Source organism: Lontra canadensis, unplaced genomic scaffold (assembly GCF_010015895.1).
Source record: "Lontra canadensis isolate GAN:19392208 unplaced genomic scaffold, GSC_riverotter_1.0 scaffold76, whole genome shotgun sequence".
Classification (NCBI taxonomy): domain Eukaryota; kingdom Metazoa; phylum Chordata; class Mammalia; order Carnivora; family Mustelidae; genus Lontra; species Lontra canadensis.
Window position 1 is genome coordinate 5,817,188 of NW_022631070.1, and position 18,344 is coordinate 5,835,531.

The 18,344-nt window shown below is 44.7% G+C and overlaps 1 protein-coding gene across 1 annotated transcript in view; it reads left to right on the plus strand.

Moving 5' to 3' along the window:
* Positions 1 to 6,932: 6,932 nt before the first annotated feature.
* The window catches only part of GDI2 (GDP dissociation inhibitor 2), a 28,729-nt gene continuing 17,317 nt past the window's right edge, over positions 6,933 to 18,344 (plus strand). Inside the window, exons 1-3 of the mRNA XM_032881657.1 lie at positions 6,933 to 7,175; positions 15,559 to 15,666; positions 17,296 to 17,395. Coding sequence (XP_032737548.1) covers positions 7,131 to 7,175; positions 15,559 to 15,666; positions 17,296 to 17,395 — 253 coding nt within the window. The 5' untranslated portion in view covers positions 6,933 to 7,130. The remainder of the gene's footprint in view (positions 7,176 to 15,558; positions 15,667 to 17,295; positions 17,396 to 18,344) is intronic.

Below are 18,344 nucleotides of genomic sequence, written 5' to 3' on the forward strand. Positions count from 1 at the left end.
AAGAAAAAATCATTCCAGTCAATGATTTTCAAGTGACCTAAGAAACATTAAGGCTTGGGCAGCTTAGAGATCATTCTAGTCTAGGATGGAACAAATAAATCATCATTTCAGTCAACTGTATTGCTTTTCCTTGATAGCCACGCTCTTTCCCCACCACTTCTCGACAGTTAGAGGTTAGAGTATGCTAAAGCTTTCTGACAGGGGAAGGGATCCAGAACATGCTTGCCCTACACTTATGACGTTTTTGGAAATTGGGACACCTGACTCATCTGCTTGGCCACAACATCTGAAACCCCACCCAACTCTACTAACTCATCATTATATTAAAAAGCACTCCATTGATCTGTTCTAATTGCACTTGCAAATGGCTTATATTTTGCATATTATTTTGTATTTGTAGGTACATCATCAGTCTTGCCACTGGTTTGATTTCTCTACATGCAGAAATTCAATAAAAGCTGTAATGTAGGGTAAGCCACTGAAATGGTCTTTGATACTCAGTTTCTTCCCGGAAGTTATATTTTTCTTTACCCAACTCTTAGGAATATTGAATTAATTCCTCATCCATACATAGAATTTCTTAATCATTTAGGAGTTGCAGAGCCCTTTGAGAATCTCATGGTGGGTCCTCTCTCTGGAAAAAATATACATGTGCACTGTTTTCCATACAAATCTGAGGGTTCACAGACCACTTAGAGGCCATCATAATTATCCCTAAGGTTATGAGCCCCTGCATTAAATATTTACTGAGTGCCTCGTATGACCTAGGTGGTAAAGAAAAAAGGATGAAAATGTAGGGGCGCCTGGGTTGCTCAGTGGGTTGGGCCTCTGCCTTCAGCTCAGGTCATGATCTCAGGGTCCTGGGATCAAGTCCCGTATCGGGTTCTCTGCTCGGCAGAGAGCCTGCTTCCTCCTCTCTCTCTCTGCCTGCCTCTCTGCCTACTTGTGATCTCTCTCTGTCAAATAAATAAATAAAATCTTTTAAAAAAAAGGATGAAAATATAGAGTTCTACCCTTGAGAGGAACACAACTCCATAGGACTAGCAAACAGTAAGTGCCCAGTTACAACCCAGGTGCCATGTGCTAAGAGAAGGGTCGGAGAGAGCACACGCTAACCCAGAATAGAGGAATTTAATCCAGAGGGGGGAAATAAGGATAGATTTGTGGAAGAAGTGACATCTGCACTGAGAATTCTTACAAGCAGAAGAAAGCAGGGTCCGTAGAAGGATAGAGGAAGAGTGCTCCAGACTGAGGGAAAGGGTGTCTAGAAGGAAAAGAGCATGGCAAGTTCGTGGAACAGAAAATGTTTGGAACAGCTCTGCTCCTCATCTGTCTGCCCGTCCTCAGCTCCATCCCTGCTTTCCTCTGGATTGCAGGGGCTGAGTCAGCAAACCACCCCTCCCAGAGCCCTCTGCCAACTGGCTTCTGGTGAGTTCTGCCAATGGAAAGTGCTAGGGGAAGACAGGAGGCAGGAGAAGCCACAGTCCCCTGCTGTTGGTCGTATCAGGAGTAGCCAGGAAGGGCACTCCTGGGCTCCAGGGGCCACAGAGGCAGTCACGGCTCTAGGCCAGCCTGATGGGGATCAGGAAGGCCAGGTGGCACCATTTTCCCTCTTGTTCCAGAGTTTCAGGCAGTTGCTAACCTCTGGGGAAACTTCTCTGTTTCGCCTCTCCAGCCCTTTCAAGCTTTGAAACCAATTCCCTATATTATAGTGCCGCTACTTAAAATACCTACAGTGGCTTGCATTCTTCTGGCTGGACATGGACTAATGCGGCGAGGAATGGGAAACTGGCGAGGCATGGAGGAGGGCTGTGGTGAGGGTTATATCCTGGGTAACTGAGGGCCAGATCACTGAAGCTCATCTTAGGAAATAATGTGTGTTTGGACTTGATCCTAAGAGCAGTGGAGGCCTAGGAAAGATTTTAAAGATGTGCTCAGCTTGGTCACTTTTGATTTTGATGAAGATCACTTAGACTAGAACACAGAGAACAAGTTTGAAGGCCGAAGGCCAATTAAGAAAGCTTTTGCACTCATGTAGGAGAGAACTTGACGGTGGTCTATTCTAGTGTAGACGTAGTGAGGTTGGAGATTCTGGAGGGATAGGCAGGATTTTTATGAGGTGGAATGGCCAGAATGTAACAGGGTATTGTGGCAAACTGAAGACGACTACACATTCATTGGCAAGTCTTTGCACTGATAGGTGGGCTTTATGGCTCTTCCTTTTGAATCTGGGCGTGTTCTGTAACTGCTCTGACAAGTAGAATATGATAGAAGAGACCCTGTGCCAGTCTGTGGGCCCAGGCCTTAAGAGCTCAGCAGCTTCCATTTCTTGTTTCTTGGAACTTATGCTCTTGGAACACATCTACCACATTTTGAGAAGCACAAGCCAAGTGGAGAGGATACACCCACATAGCTGCTCTTGTTGACAGCCCCAGCCAAGCTCCCATCTGACAGCCAGCATCAGCTGTCAGCCATGGAGTGCGCCATGTTGATGTTCAGTCTAGTCTGGTCTTCAGTCTTCCCGCCAACCGTTGACTACAACTGCATTGTAGACCCAAGCAATTCCCACACAGTGGAGCCCATTCAACCCACAGAACCGTTAGAGATAATAATACATGGTTAAGTCACTACATTTTGGGGTGGTTGGTTATACAGCAAAGGGAAATAGGAATAGATGTGGAAGGAGAGAAAGAAGACAGAATCAAGGATGATACCTAGAATTCTGGTTTGGACCCAGGGTGGAGCCAGTCTCTACTCAGATGGAGACTGTGAGCAGATGAGCACTTTGTGGGGGTGGGTGGGGGGTGGCGGGGAGGGTGTTAGGTGGGTGGGTAAATGAATCCATCATAAACCAGGAAATATTTATTTTGGGGATTTAATTACTTTTTTCCTAGATATTTTAATATGTTTTATCTTCAGCATTAGATTTCCAGATGTTAAAGAGATTTATATTTGATAGGTCCCTATCTTCAAGAGCCTCTAAAATAAATATCTTAGCATCTTCTGTAGTAAGAAAAGCTGCCTTCTCAAAAGTTATCAAGAGGAACTGGTACCTGTTTCATCACATGTCGTCCTTGTTGATCTAGGGATCAACTTCCAGGTCTCTTATTCATTCATCAAATATTTACTCATCACGTGCCAGGCTTTCGGCATTTTTCTAGAGCCATAATTCTGCACAAGACAGATACTGTCCCTGCCCTCATGGACTTTACATTCTGGTTGGCAGGCAGACAAAAAAACAAGAATGTACCTGCCAATCTGATAAAAATCAATGAAAGAAATGAGCCGGGAGTGATCAGAGAATGAAAGTTGAGGGGAACCTACTTTAGATAAGGTGGTCAGGGAAGGCTTTCTTTTCTTTTTCTTTCTCTCTCTCTCTTTTAAGATTTTATTTATTTGAGAGACAGAGTGAGCAAGAGAGAGAGCACATGCGCAAGGGCAGGGGCAGAAGGTGAGGAAGAAACAGTCTCCCCACTGGGGAGCATGATGCAGGGCTCGATCCCAGGACTCTGGGATCATGACCTGAGCGGAGGGAAGACACTTAACGGACAGAGCCACCCAGGGGCCCCAAGGGAAGATTTTCACATGGAAAGTTAGGGAAGTGGAAAGAGCCAGCTGTGAGAAGAGGTATAGGAGGGGAAGTGAGGGTTAGTAGCTATGGGACCCACCAGGGTGCAGAGGCCCTTGGGTGGTTAAAAGCTTGACCAGATTCTAGGAACTGAAAGACTAGTGTGTTTGGGGTGCAATGAGCCAGAAGTATACAAGATGAAGTCGGAGAGAGACACAAAGGTTAGGGTCAACAATACCTTTAGGCCATAGTAAGGAGTTTGAATTTTATTCTAGATGCAAAAGATGGCAGAAGCATGAACATGATCTGATTCACATTTTAGGAAGATAACGGCCAGGCGAGACAGAAGGGTTGAAACTGGGTAAGAAACTACTGCAGTGGTTCCGGACAGAAGGACGGCCAGGACTAAGATTCATTCTGATTTTCTTTTCCTTGGACTGTCCCCCTCCATAAAGTGTGGGTGTGGGCTCAGTGCAAACAGATCAGCAACGATTCCCAAGCACCTGCGTATACATAACACTCACACTGGCCTCTTGCTTTGTGTGACGACTTGAAATATCTTTCAGAGGGATGGTATTTTCCATCCTGTCCACCAGTCACCCACTTCCCCCGAACCTCAGGTTTCACTCTGTTTGGAACTGAGGCCTCTACCGCACAGAACCAATGAGTGGCTTTCAAGCCACTTTACCATCAACAGTGTTTGTGTCGTCTGCCACATTCCTCAGCAGATGATGAGGCTCCTGGAGCAGGTATAGAATTTTGGATTAAAGCAGTTGGTTGTTTTCTTTTTTTGGTCCTTCCACATGGCCACGGGACTTGTAAGGCCAACAAAACGAAATTTCAGTGTAAGGGATCAGATTGAGGAGCCGCATTAGCCTTCAACTCAGGTCCCTTATCCAATGCCTTGAAGTTTCTCATTAACTCCATCTGAATATTGATAAAATAAATACCTTTCACTTTAAACATGGTAACAACTCAGCAGATATGCTTAAAAGCCTCAACATTCAGAGGTTGGAAAAAAAACATTCAGAGGTTGATGGCAATACATGAAAAAGGCTCTTTGTTGTTATTGCCAGTTTTTAATTTAATTTTTAATTTAATTTTATTTATTTTTTTAAAGATTTTATTTATTTATTTGACAGGCAGAGATTACAAGTAGGCAGAGAGGCAGGCAGAGAGAGAGAGAGGAGGAAGCAGGCTCCCTGCCAAGCAGAGAGCCTGATGCGGGGCTCGATCCCAGGACCCTGGGATCATGACCCGAGCCGAAGGCAGAGGCTTTAACCCACTGAGCCACCCAGGCGCCCCTAATTTAATTTTTAAAAAATTTTTATTATTATTTTTTTTAAGTAGGCTCCACACCCAATGTGGGGCTTAAACTCATGACCCTGAGATCAAGAGTCAAATGTTCTACCAAGCCAGCCAGGCACCTGGAATGTGTGTGTGTGTGTGTGTGTGTGTGTTGGTGTGTATTTTTTTTAAAGTATTCTCAGTGACCAAGGTGTGGTTCAAACTCATAAGCCCTAGATCAAGAGTCACATGGTCTATGACTGAACCAGATAGGTTCATTACTGTTAGTTTAAAAAAAAATGGATCAATATTTCAAGTCAGTTCAAAAATATAGGTAACATCGTAAAAGTAGCCCTAGAGATCCCTTTCCCCTTCAACTACTTGAGGACTAGTGAAGACAACTTGAACCAGGAAGCAGGCCCTCACCAGACACAACTTGATCTTGTACTTTGTAGCCTGCAGAACTGTGAGAGGTAAGTTTCTGTTGTTTACAGGTTTGTGCGTGTATATATATGTGCACGTACTTGGAGACAGACCTTCTTAAAGCATCATGTTTAGCCAACAGAAAAAGCAGTCACACCCACTGGTAGGTAAGGGGTTCAGTAGACAACTTGGCACTTGATTTTTGCCTACCCAGAAATTCATTTGGTCACTGATGTATACAAACCCAGTTAAGGTATGTAAATGTAAACCCCACCTCCACCCTCCCAGGTCCAGGGTCCGACAGAACACACCTTCTTAAACTCTTTCTGGGGTGAAGAAACATTGTACAACACTGTTACATTATTTCCGGAATCTGAATGATTTAAATATGAAGGAAGTTCTGGCTATCGAGATTCACTTCGAATAGTTCTTCTCTAGCTGTTTCAGAGTAACTCCAGAAGGAAACACCAACTCTGGTCTGAGCGCGGCGCACCTTACAGGCTGCAGACACCGCTGCCCAGGGCTTTGCGGGGGCCCCTTGCCCAGACCGCCTCTATAGGGTCCCCTCTCTTTGGTTGAGAACACAAGCCTCTCCGTACATCCATCTCTTCACCCAAAGTGGAGATTGCAGTAGGAATCCTAAAAAGGTGGGGGTGGGAGCGGTCGGGAGCAGGGGAGACGGAAGGCGCACGCTGTTCCTTCCACCTGCGGGGCTAACCGCACGCCTGCGGCCAGCTACGATTTCTAGAGCCGCCGAGCTGCGGCTCTCAGAAGGCGCAGCCCTGCTTCCACATCAAATCCAGCCTTCCCCTTCGTTTGGGCTAAGGGTTAGTTTTTTAGAAGTTTTTTTTTTTTCTTTCTTTTTTTTCCTTCTTCTCATTAAATTCATTCGGGCCGCATAGGGGGCGAGGCGGCAAGCACGACCCAGGGCGGGAAATACGATAAAGCCTGCGACCTCCGGCCGGCTTCGCGGGCGGCGGGGGCTTCCTGCGTTCAGAAAAAAGAGGCCGGATGGGAGGGAAAAACAAAGCCAGCCGCCAACAACAAGGGCGGGCGCGGCCGCGCCGGACGCCGGCCCCGGCCTGCACCGCGCCCGGGCCGCAGCCGGAGTCTGGCCACGCGACAAGCCCCGCGGCTGCGAGGCGCCGAGTGCGGAGCCCGAGACGGCCGCCCGCGTCCCCAGCGGATCCCGCGCCCGCGGCTCGGGCGCACGTGGCCGCCACGGGCTCAAAGTCCAAGGGCGGCGGGAGGTCCCGGGGCCCCGGGCGCGCCTCGGTCCCACACCACGGCGGGAGGAACGAAGCCGACCGCCGTCCTCCCGCCATCCTCCCGCCATCCGCGCGGCGCCTTCCACCCCAAGGAAAGCCCTCAGGGGCCCGCGCACGGCCGCCTTCTCCGCCCCCAACCACAGTGGCAGCGAGCCTGGCGGGGAACCGGAACCGCCTGAGGGACGGCCCGCCCTCCTCTCGCGAGAGGCGGGAGAGGACGCAGGTTGGTCGGGCGACGGGAGCGCAGCCAATGAGCGAGCGGGAAGGCTGTGACAGACGGCCCTCCGAGCGCCGTCTCTAAGCCCCGCCCCGGCTGCGGAGGCCCGGGTAGCCGCCCGCCTTTCCCTGCCCTCCCCGTCTTCCCTCCCCTCCCCGCCCCGCTCTTCTCTTCCCGTCTGAGGTGGCGGCCGGCCTCCCTCCTCTCCAGCTCCGTTCCAGCTCCAGACCTGGCTCCCCGTTCCCGTCGGGCCCCGACACCGGCCTGAGCGCCTCCCCCGTGGCTCCAGGGCGGCCGCATCGCCGCTGGCCCCGCGAGTCCCCGCGCTTGTGCTCTCCCTGGGCCTCGGTCCTCGCCGTCCCCCGCCATGAATGAGGAGTACGACGTGATCGTGCTGGGCACCGGCCTGACGGTGAGTCCCCTCCCCCCGCAGCGCGCGCCGCGGGAGGCCTGGGCCGCCGCGCGGGGCCGCTCCGTGCGGGCCGGCGTCCCCGTGCGCGCGGGCGGGTGTCCTCGTGGCGGGGGTGCGCTGCGACCGGCGGGGGGCGCGACCCAGGGCGCCGGGGGCCTGCGGCGGAGCGGGGCCGGCCGCGCGGGCGGGGGCTGGGGGCCCCGGCTCGGCCCCGGACGTGCAAGGACAGACCCGGGGCCGGCGAGCCCGCTCCGGGGGGTGGCCTGATGCCGGGCGACGGGGAAGCAGAAGTGGGTGGGGAGCGAGGGCAGCAGCCCGCTGGGCGTGTGGGGGCCCTTCCGCCGCCGCTGCGGCTTGACGGCCTCTCCCGGTTGGAAACGGAAAAGCACCAGGCGGGGTGGGGGAGGTCGGGAGCGCTCGCAGCTGCGTTTCCTACTTCGGCTCCAGCCGCGGCTCGTGGGTCTCGGCCTGCCGGAGCTGGGCGCGAGATTTTGTGACAAGTCATTGGAGAATCACCGTCCTGTAACTGCTGCAGTTCAGTGAACTTAGAGAAAATGAGCTTTTTACCCGCCCCCCCCCAACTTCAGAGGAGGAGCATTGCAATTCCTTGGAACCCTCCCATCCCACTTCCTGAGCATCTGTAGAGAATTGGAAATGTTTTCAGAGCCTGCCTGTCCGAGGCCTTCTCCGCTGACCGTTGCCATCTTCTGTTCCCTGTGTCCATCGTCTCTCCTGGGGGCTTTCCCCTGAGAAGTGGACCGCTGATGGGTCGCTGGAGGCCGGGTTCCCTCCTACGGACCAGTCCGAAGCCGACCTGTGCCTGGCTAGGAAGTAGTACCGAACAGATGAGGTCACTTACCTAGAAAACTAGTCATTTTGAATGCGAGGGATTTGGTCGAATTTCTTTTTAGGTGGTGAGTTGGCAAACGGCTGGATGCCTAAATGAACAGGCCTACCAGCTGCGGGGCTGGTTTCCCTCAGTGAGTATTTTTAAGGTGTCTGATTGGGCTTCTGAGCTTCGTAGTCTGTGCAGGGTCGCGCCGGTTGAAATGGGCCCGGTTGCTGCCAGGGTGTTGTAAGAGTCAGTTCTGTGTTTTCTGTGGTTATTGCTGGTCTTTCAGATTTGCTCTTGCTTAGGTCCGTTGGAGGTGGACAAAGGAGCGCTGATCTGTCCTGCAGGTTTCTATGTGGCTGGTACGGAAGCATCGCTTTGTGTCGAAGATAAGCATGCTCTTGCTCTGTAACAACCAAGTGAAGATAATGCACTTTAAGTATTCATTTGGGCTAATTGTGACCTTTTTGATGAGCAGTAGGTACGTAACTGGAAATCAGAGCCGTTTCTGCTCTCACTTTGCAGCTGTGATAACTTTAATCCCTATGAGCCTTCTCATAAAGGTGTTCTTTGAGAATTCTGTCCATGCAGAGCATTCAGTCTTCCCATCATTGATAGGAGTAGTGATGGCAGGAGGGTTGGGTAGTGGTGAATGTGTACCCTCCTTTCTCATGACGCAGACTGCTTACCGTTAAGTAAGATCAGCAAAGTTAAAAACCCTCAAATCAGAATTGACTATTTCAAGTGAATATACTACTTCATTTTCTTAATGTTTGACTTAGAAATACGTAGTGCCAGAGAGTCAACCTAAAAACAGGCACACTCTACCAGTTATGGGTGCAAACTATTAGGCGATGGCTGTGCGTCAGGTACTTTGAGTGCTATTAACTTGTTACTTTTAAAGAAGTGTGGTGTCAGAGTTACTCTGTTGCCTAAAGTGGGCACTGTTCTGTATCAGTTGTTTCTTCTAAAATGAAGGTCATGGTGATTCACAAATGTTAATTGTAATTTTAGTAAATAAGACATAAAAGTGTAACTTGGAACAAAATCATTCTCTACCCAGGAGAAATGGAATATTCTGTATAATTGAATTTTCTAAGGAATTGAGGATTATTACTTTAGAGAACCACCAGTTTCTGAAAAAAAAAAAAAAAAAAACAACTTTCCTATTGACATCACAACAACTTTAACAAACTAAGTAATATAATTTGCTTGATTAGTAAGACTTCACATAATGAGTAGTTACTGTGTTGACGCTGTAACATAATGAAACTGCTGAGACACAGGGTAAGCCGTCTCCTTATTAAAAACTCTCAGCCTGCGGCCTTTGTGAGTTAGTTCTTCCGTCTGCTCCTCATTTTCTCCTCCTCCTCTTGCTGTTAGGCTGGTGATTTTACTTTTCTTTGATTTCAGCGTGAACAGACAACATCTGACCACCTAATACACTGCTTCTAATTGACTTTGGGATTGGCAATAAATTCTTCAATCTTCTTAAAAATAGTGTAAAAAAAAAAAAAGGTAACTAGTTCCACAGCTTATTTGTGGCTACCAGGTATTTGTGTTGTTTTGTTCTACATAGTAATTCTGGTCCGGAATTACAAATAGAAACATGTACTTTAGTGAGAGTTAACCGGTATTGCTAGTATTAGATGTTTGGAAATTATTTTACATCCCAGATATAAAATTTTACCCTTTTTCTTTATTAAAACTTTGTGATTTAAAAGAGTTTTTTATATCTGATTTAAAAATCTTAAATTGCCTCCCAGATTTGCTCTTTGAAAATCCTGGCCATTGCTATGTTAGAGTTTTGTAGGTGAAGGACTTTCTGTCCACCGCAGTAGTGATCATAGGGCCAATATGTACAAATGTCTTATTTTTGGAAGGTATAAATGTCTTGTAGGCAGTCTGTATTTTAAATCAATTTCAAGCATACTGGCCCCTTAGGATAGAAGTAAAATCAGACACATTTTAGCATCTAGAAGTAGTAGTGAGACACTTGGTTTGAAAAACCACTAACTAAATGTTTTTGCTCACATCCATGAAAATTAGCAATCCCCTCTGTCTTCCTTCCCCTTATACCTGATTAAAGGCTCTTCCTGGACTACTGGCTTACCCAGTTTCAGTTATTTAAAACTGTGACTGTTGTGATCAGTTATGGGCATTACATCTGCATGAAGGATGGCGCTCGTGAGAGTTACCGTGAGGAGGTACTAGGTGCAGTAAGTAGTAGGGCTGCCCCACATGAGAATTCAGGGCAAGCAGGGAAACCTTCACAAAGAAGGTATGTAAGCTGGCTTTTAAAAATATTGGTAAGCTTTGAGCAGGAGGCACGATTTTCTGGGCAGAGTGAGCAGGGTGGATTGGTATTGAGAACAGGATGTACATAATAGGGAGTTTTTGCCTGAAACAGAAGGTATGAAGAGGCAGATTGGGAAATTGGGTTGGAGAGAGGGCTTTCACTAATGTTGAATGTATTAGGCTAAGAAATTTTAACTTTATCTTTCAGGCAGTGGGAAAGGATTTTGAGCAGGAAAGATAGAATTAGAGCCAATTTCAAGAAAAATGATCTTTTGACAGCATTTAATCACATGCATTCAAGGGACAGATGCTTAAAGGAGCATTCTGCTGAAAACAATTATTTTTACTGTGTTGTTGCTGACATATAAAACAGATTAACTGATTTAAAAATGTTCTAGCTAATGCATTTTCCCCATAGTTCTAGGTAAGTAGCTTTCAAAAGTCATTTTTCTTTAGTATTAGTGTTCAGGTACCTTGTTTTCTTTATCACATTTTTGTGGGCATTTATTTCCTGTTTGGGTTTTTTGTTGTTGTTGTCATTTATATTTTGTTTTTCCTTGTAACTTTGAAATTCAGTTGGATTTAGAGTTCCGGTGGGTGCTTAGTTTGGTCACTTGGAGGCTCTATCAGAACATTGTACTCAGGCTCTGTTCTCTTCAATTCCTGCTCTCTAAGGAATCTCTAAGACCAGGGTAGTCTCTCGTACCACTAACCTGGGAAGTACTGTGTAGGTTTATCACAGTTCACACACATACAGGAACACTGTGCACGTCCCTTTGGGACATTAGAGGTATTTTGCCTTAATGTATTTAGGTGCTTTCCAAGTAAGTTACGCTGATTATTGCAACTCTGGTGATATGTGCAGGGTGCTGAAGGGAAGTGACCTTCACACCACTGATAGGGCCCTGCCCGCACTCCCACAAGTCTATCCTTACTAGGACTTGGCTGCCACTGACCTTTAAACTATTTGATCTAGTTACCTCTTTTTATGTAGAAGAACATGAAATGCCAGGTGAGTGGCAGATGCCATTAGCATAAAGAAGTTGTATTCTGAAGATGGTTTTATCAGTTATTCTGGGTATGAGTTTGTGTTCTCTCCTGCTCAGGTCATTTGTGGGTGAGTTTGAATTAAATATGGAGTACTCTAATCCGGTAGATTTAAAACTAATATGTTGGTTAATATTCACTAATAAATAGATTTTTTTCTGGTAAAAGTTATCAGTATTATTGATGTATATGATGGGTGGACAGGGTTTTCTAGTGCAAAAAAAGGAAATTCATTTAGATTATTTTTTCTGGCTTTAATGTGCTTTGCTTGTTATTCTTTATTCATCAGATAGGCAGCAGTACTGGATTTTAATTTTGAGTTAATTTTGTAAGATATTAAAATTTAAGGATCATTAATGTGTACCCGATGCCCAGATATGATTGACAGATTTTGTGAGCAAATTAGTTCATCCCATGCTTTAAAGCAAAATGTGCTACTGTGTATTTTATTCTTTTTTTTTTTTTTTTTTTAAAGATTTTATTTATTTGTCAGAGAGAGAGGGGGAGAGAGAACGAGCACAGGCAGACAGAATGGCAGGCAGAGGCAGAGGCAGAGGGAGAAGCAGGCTCCCCGCCGAGCAAGGAGCCCGATGTGGGACTCGATCCCAGGACGCTGGGATCATGACCTGAGCCGAAGGCAGCTGCTTAACCAACTGAGCCACCCAGGCGTCCCTGTGTATTTTATTCTTTTGGCAATGGAAAAGCAATCTTTTATAGATGGGCTTAGGAGGATCCATGAACCTGCAGATTTAACTAGCTTTTCTCAACATTTGTTCCAAACGGTGCCTCTAGAGGTGGTTCTGTTAGCAGCTCTTCGGACTTCAGTGAGTCTTTAAATTGCTGAACCGTTCACTTCCGGCCTCCGTCTTTGTTACTTGCTTTAGAGCCGTGGTCCAGTGAGTGGATCATGCTTATTTGCAGGGAAGCGTGGAAAGTTATATATAGAAGATATGCAGCACTCAGAGTTGCTTGCTGTGATTTTGCTTCCAAAAGTTGACCTCTGGAGTCTGCCTTTGTTGGCTGGACACAGGACTGTTTTATCTTTCTCTTTTTATGTCCTGATCTGTTTCTGTGAAGGCAGATTTTTTTTTTACCTTCGCGAAATATGTTGAACCATATATGTCGGTGCTTCTTTGGATTTTTTTTTTTTTTTTGGACAAGTGAATTGCTTTTGAAAAGATTAGGGTTGATTTTTGTAATTATAAAATGCCTTCAGTTCTCTTTATCAAGACACCGTTAAGAAAGTGGACAGGCAAGCAAGCCACGGAATGGAAGAAGTTTGCAGTGCACAGAACCAGTAAGGCACTTTCCTCTATCCAGAATATAAAAAGAACTTTAATATAGCTGTAAGAAAAAGAAACCCATTTTTTAAAAAGGACAAATAATTTGAATAGGCACTTATCAAAAGAAGATACCATAATTATCAGTAGACTATAAACCAAAAAAATGCTCAACCTCCTTAGTTGTCAGGAAATGCAAATTAAACCACATCTTAACTACAGAATGGCTAAAATTAAAAAGACACAAGTGTTGGGCAAGAATTTGAAACAACAGGAACTTTCATACCCTTCTGGGACGGAAGTATAAATTAGTACAAGCCCTTTGGAAAGCAGTTTGGGAGTTAACTGCTGAAGTTGAACATAATGGTGCTTTCCTTGATATATATCCAATAAACGCATAATAAAAGCAGGTTGAGAATATTCATAGAACATTGTTTATTAGAGTCAAAAACTGGCAACTGATCCAGATGTCCATTAATAGTAGGAGGGATAAATGATTATGTAGTCATGTGGTATAGTCACTCAACTAAAGCCTCCACCACTTTGTTATACAAACCGTGGTTCTTGAATCAACTGCGAAGCAACACCTGAGAACTTACTAGAACTGCAGAAGGTTAGGGCTCACGCTGAGTATACTGAATCAAAATCTGATGCCCAGTTTTTTTTTTTGTTTGTTTGTTTTAAAGTAGGCTCTGAGTTCAGCGGTGGGGCTTGAACTTGCATGATCCAGTGATCGCGAGTGCCGTGCTCTAGCGACTGAGCCAGCCACGCACCCCTAGCATGACCCCCAGTTGATTCTTAGTAACGTTGGAGCGGTGCTGCTTTAGTAATGATTCTTGAAATTGGTCCTGGACCAGCCTCATTAACATCACCGGGGAAATCGTGAGAAAAACAAATTCTCGGCCGCAGCCCAGTCCTGTGGGTGGGAGTTCCGCAGTCTGTTTTAAGGAGACCTCTGGGTGACGGGGATGCAGAGTGAAGTTTGAGAATCTGCTCAGAATTGGCATTTCAAACATGCTCACAGGTGGTACTGAATTGGGATGCACCCTTTGGGATCCACCCACTGCTTGCAGGGTCACACAGACCTTCTGGAAAGGTCCATGTAGGAAATGGGTTATGCAGGCGGTACAGTCTCTGTCACAACTACCCTTCCACTGCAGTACGGTGAAAACAAATGTGGACAATACGGAAATGAATGGGGTTGGGTGTTTACCAATAAATCTTTATTTGTGAAATCGCATGTGCACTGGACTTGGCCCCTGTACTTTGGGGACCTCTGCTCCGTAGCAGTAAGAATAAGTACATATCAAGAATACACAAAACAGAATTTGGATGAGTCTTGTAAACATAATGTTGAATAAACGGTATATACAAAAGGATATAGTGCATGATGCCATTTATTCAGAGTTTAAAAACAGCAGATCAGCACTTTTAGAAATCATGAGGGGGGCGTTGGGGGTGTAGTTAGGACCAGAATAGGGCATGAAGTGGCCTTCTGGAGCACTCCTGATGTTTGGTGTCTTGATATAAATAAGAAATGACACATCTTCCTAGAGTAAAATTTGACATTATACTAAAACGAAAAGATACATTTTGGAGTAAGATTAGAAATAATGAATTTTAAAAATAAAGGTATCAAGTCAGACTTCTAGGGGAGTGAGATTGTTCTCTGCTACCTGGGGTCTTTGGGGTAAATTTGAAAACCCCTAAAGATTAATGAGGATACGTGGAATTTCCGTTTTCTTTTAAAAACAATAAAGCCTTGGGGCGCCTGGGTGGCTCAGTGGGTTAAACCGCTGCCTTCGGCTTGGGTCATGATCTCAGGGTTCTGGGATCGAGTCCCGCATCGGGCTCTCTGCTCAGCAGGGAGCCTGCTTCCCTCTCTCTCTCTCTCTCTCTGCCTGCCTCTGTCTACTGTGATCTCTCTCTGTCAAATAAATAAATAAAATCTTTAAAAAAAAAACAACAACAATAAAGCCTTGATCACCAAAACCCTGGTTAAGAGTTTTGAATGAATGTGTATCCCATCTCTGTGATAATTCTCATTAGTTCAATACTCCTACTATTCTTTTTTGGTTTTCCTCCCTCTATCTTGATAGAGTATATCTTAGTATATTCATGTTTTATCTACCTTTTTCCTGAGACTGGACATTTACAATCTATTTATGGTTGTCCTGGATGCTTCCTTTAGAGCTCTCGTTCTCAGACTCTTTGGCTTTGGGATATATTCTTAAAAAGTAAGGACCTTGAAGAGTTTTGTTTATAGGGTTTATATATATATATATAAATATTTATAATTAGAAATCAACACTGAAAATTTTTAAAAATTACTAATTCACTTAGTGATAAATCCATTATATGTTAACATGAATAAGCTTCACGAAGTGTAATTGTATCTTCCAAAATAAAAATATTGTGAGAAGAGTATCGTTGTTTTACATTTTTAAAAAGATCTACTTATTTTTAAAGATTTTATTTAATTTAGAAAGTGGGCATGTGCAAGTGGGAGTGGGCAGAGGAGAGGGAAAGTCTTTTTTTTTTTTTTTTTTTTTTCCTTAAAGATTTTATTTATTTGAGAGGGAGAGCGAAGGGGAGAGAGAGGGAACCCGAGCAGGAAGGGAGAGGGAGAAGCAGACTCCCCGCTGAGCAGGCAGGCTGACGTAGGGCCGAAGGCAGACGCATAACCAGGAGCCACCCAGGCGCCCTGAGGGAGAGTCTTAGTTAAGCAGACTCCTTGCTGAGCACGGACCATGCCACAGAACTCGATCTCACAGCCCTGAGATCACAACTTGAGCCAGAACCAAGAGTGTGAAGCTGATGGGACGGAGCCGCCCGGATGCCCTTAAGAGGGGCTTTAAAAAAGTATCTGTTTGAAACATGTGGTAACACTTCACTTCTTTTGAAAATGCTTATGCTTTCCCTGTAGGAATGTATCCTGTCAGGTATAATGTCAGTGAACGGGAAGAAAGTTCTTCACATGGATAGAAACCCGTATTATGGAGGAGAAAGTGCATCTATAACGCCTCTGGAGGATGTAAGTATTAGAGCAAATTAGGATGCCTTTCGTTCTTTGAAACTTTTACTTGTGACTCTCAACTCTACTCCTTGTAGATAGGTTTAATTTTGTTTTATTAACTAGATTATCTCTAGCATCCTATTTTTTCAGGGACTGTGGGTTTTAGGGCGTGTAGACATTCGAGTTGTGACGGTACTGCCATCTGGAGCAATCACCTGTTCTCTCTCCACGGGAAGGGTGTGGACTCCATGGAGGCCTAACACAGGCCAGGCATAGGGCCGGCGCGCTCCACCTGGTTTCGCTCAGTTACTCAGAGTTTGTCGCCTTTTTTCAGATGACAGAATAGTCTGTTATTAAAATCACAGGATTGTGAACCTAGGTTGTAAGACTCTAGAGCTTTGGTTCTTTTTGCTCTACTCCCTTGCTTCCTGCTTTTTTAGATTGGGCACACGAAGCATTTCCCATATATCAATATTTATCATTTTGCTGTTTTGCTGAATGTTTCCCTGAGGTTTGTTCAGCGTCCAGATGCGTGGCCGCGAGCTGTGCTGTGTTACTGGGGATACACAGGTATCGTCAGTTGCTGTCCATCGTGACTGCTGAAATGGACTTCATCTTTTTTCCAAATTTGTTTTGTATTCAGGCCTGTAGAAAAGTTGAAAGAATAATACCAGTGGGTCAACCTTCCATCTGGATTTAGCAGTAAACATTTTGCAATACTTGCTTTATGTCTTCTTTTGTTACTGGTTTGAATCCTTGAAAGTAACAGACATCATGATACTGGACCCAAATATTTCAGCATTCACTGGCTAAGAATAACATTCTCCTACCTGATCACAGTATCATTTTTATCACATTTAAGGAAATTAACAGTAATATCCAGATCACAGTCAAATTTCCCAGTGGTGCCAAGAATGTCTTATATTGTGTGTGGTCGCAGTGTTTCTTTTTTCTTTCCTTTCCTTTCTTTCTTTTTTTTTGTTTTTTTTAACTACTTTAAACATTGTCTTTGGTGTTTCTCTTTATTCTTTTAATCTACAGAAATCTCCCCACTTTTTTTTCTTTTGAAAAGTCCAAGTTAGCTTCTAATAAGAAAGCATCGTTGTGTAGTTCATACTGCATCACGTCAGGAGGCATATTCCCAAATTTTAGACCATAAGCTTCTTTTTATCTAGAGCTCCTACTCGATTCACATAAATTTTAAATTAGCTGGAGCTAACTTTGTTTTTTTTTTTTTTAATTTGAAGAATCCAGAATTTATTTTTGACTCCTTATATAACTATGGAAGCAAAATTACTTTAGCTAGTAAAGTTAGCTTTTTACCCAGGAGAGAGTGAGTTTAAATGATTTCTACAAATGGTGTATCTGCAGAGTAGGGTATCATTGACAAATAGTTATATATTCTTGCTTATCTGTTAGCAAAAAATACTACCTCTGCAATACTTACTGTAGCATTCATTATAGTGTATTTAACTTAGATGTATTTGGAATTTCTCTAAAAATTGTATCTAATAAAAAATGAAATGTCACTGTTACGCTTTACCTCATCTGCTGGTGGTCAGTTATTACACCAGCACCACGAATAGTGGCATAGCATAATGAAAAGTAGATTTTGTTACATTATGGTAATTTTTGTTTTGGTCTTAGTTATACAAAAGATTTAAAATACCAGGAGCACCACCAGCATCGATGGGAAGAGGAAGAGACTGGAATGTGGACTTAATCCCTAAGTTCCTCATGGCCAACGGTAAAGCCTTCTCACATTTTTGGTGGTACATTGAATCCGATTTAAAAGTAGACTCTAGCTCTTGACAGAGCGTTAACTCCAGGGATGTGAAAGTAGATTTTGTTGATGGCAACAGTTTGGTGAGTAGACTGTGGCCATTAGAGGCGTCTGGAGTCAGGAAGAATGGAGGAGGGGTGCCTCCTTCCTAATTGGTTCTGGTGACACAAAGCTAGGACATGGCACAGCGTGTATGGAAACTACAACCCTCTTCTCTCGGGGCTTCCCTGACAGTCTCAGATATCTGGGTCTTTAGAAGCAGTGTTTTCCCTAGTTTGAAGGCTTTTAAATTTATTTTTTCACATTTTCCTCCTTTTTAATTAGGGGAGCTAAACTGCTGTGATATTAATGCCTTTTTCTGAAATTACATTAAAAATTAGGTTGTTGGTATGAAGTCTATTTCTGTCCCATCAATTAAAGTATGAACTACCCTTTGCCGTTTTTGGGTTTTGTTTCTTGATTTTGAGTTTATATTCTAGTTTCTTTTAGTGGAAATATCCTATTTGCATTTTCTCTGAAATTTGTTTATTTAAAAAGATTTTATTTATTTGAGAGAGAGAGCACAAATGGGGAGCAGTAGGCAGAGGGAGAAGCAGACTCCATGCTGAGCAGGGAGCCTGATGTGGGACTGCATCCCAGGAACCCGGGAACATGACCTGAACTGAAGACAGATGCTTAACCGACTGAGCCACCCAGGCTAGGCTGTGTGTGTGTTGAATCTCACCATACCCCCCAGACATATATTGAGGGGAGAGAGGCAGTGATTTTTTAAGGCTTTTATTTTCTTTTGCCTGATCTGACTCTTGCCAATAGCCTGTGGGTCTACCCCTTTCCCACTGCCTTTACTAAATCTGAGTATTCTTCATTTTAATTAAAAACAAATTTATTTGAGAGAAAGAGGGTGCCTGCACAC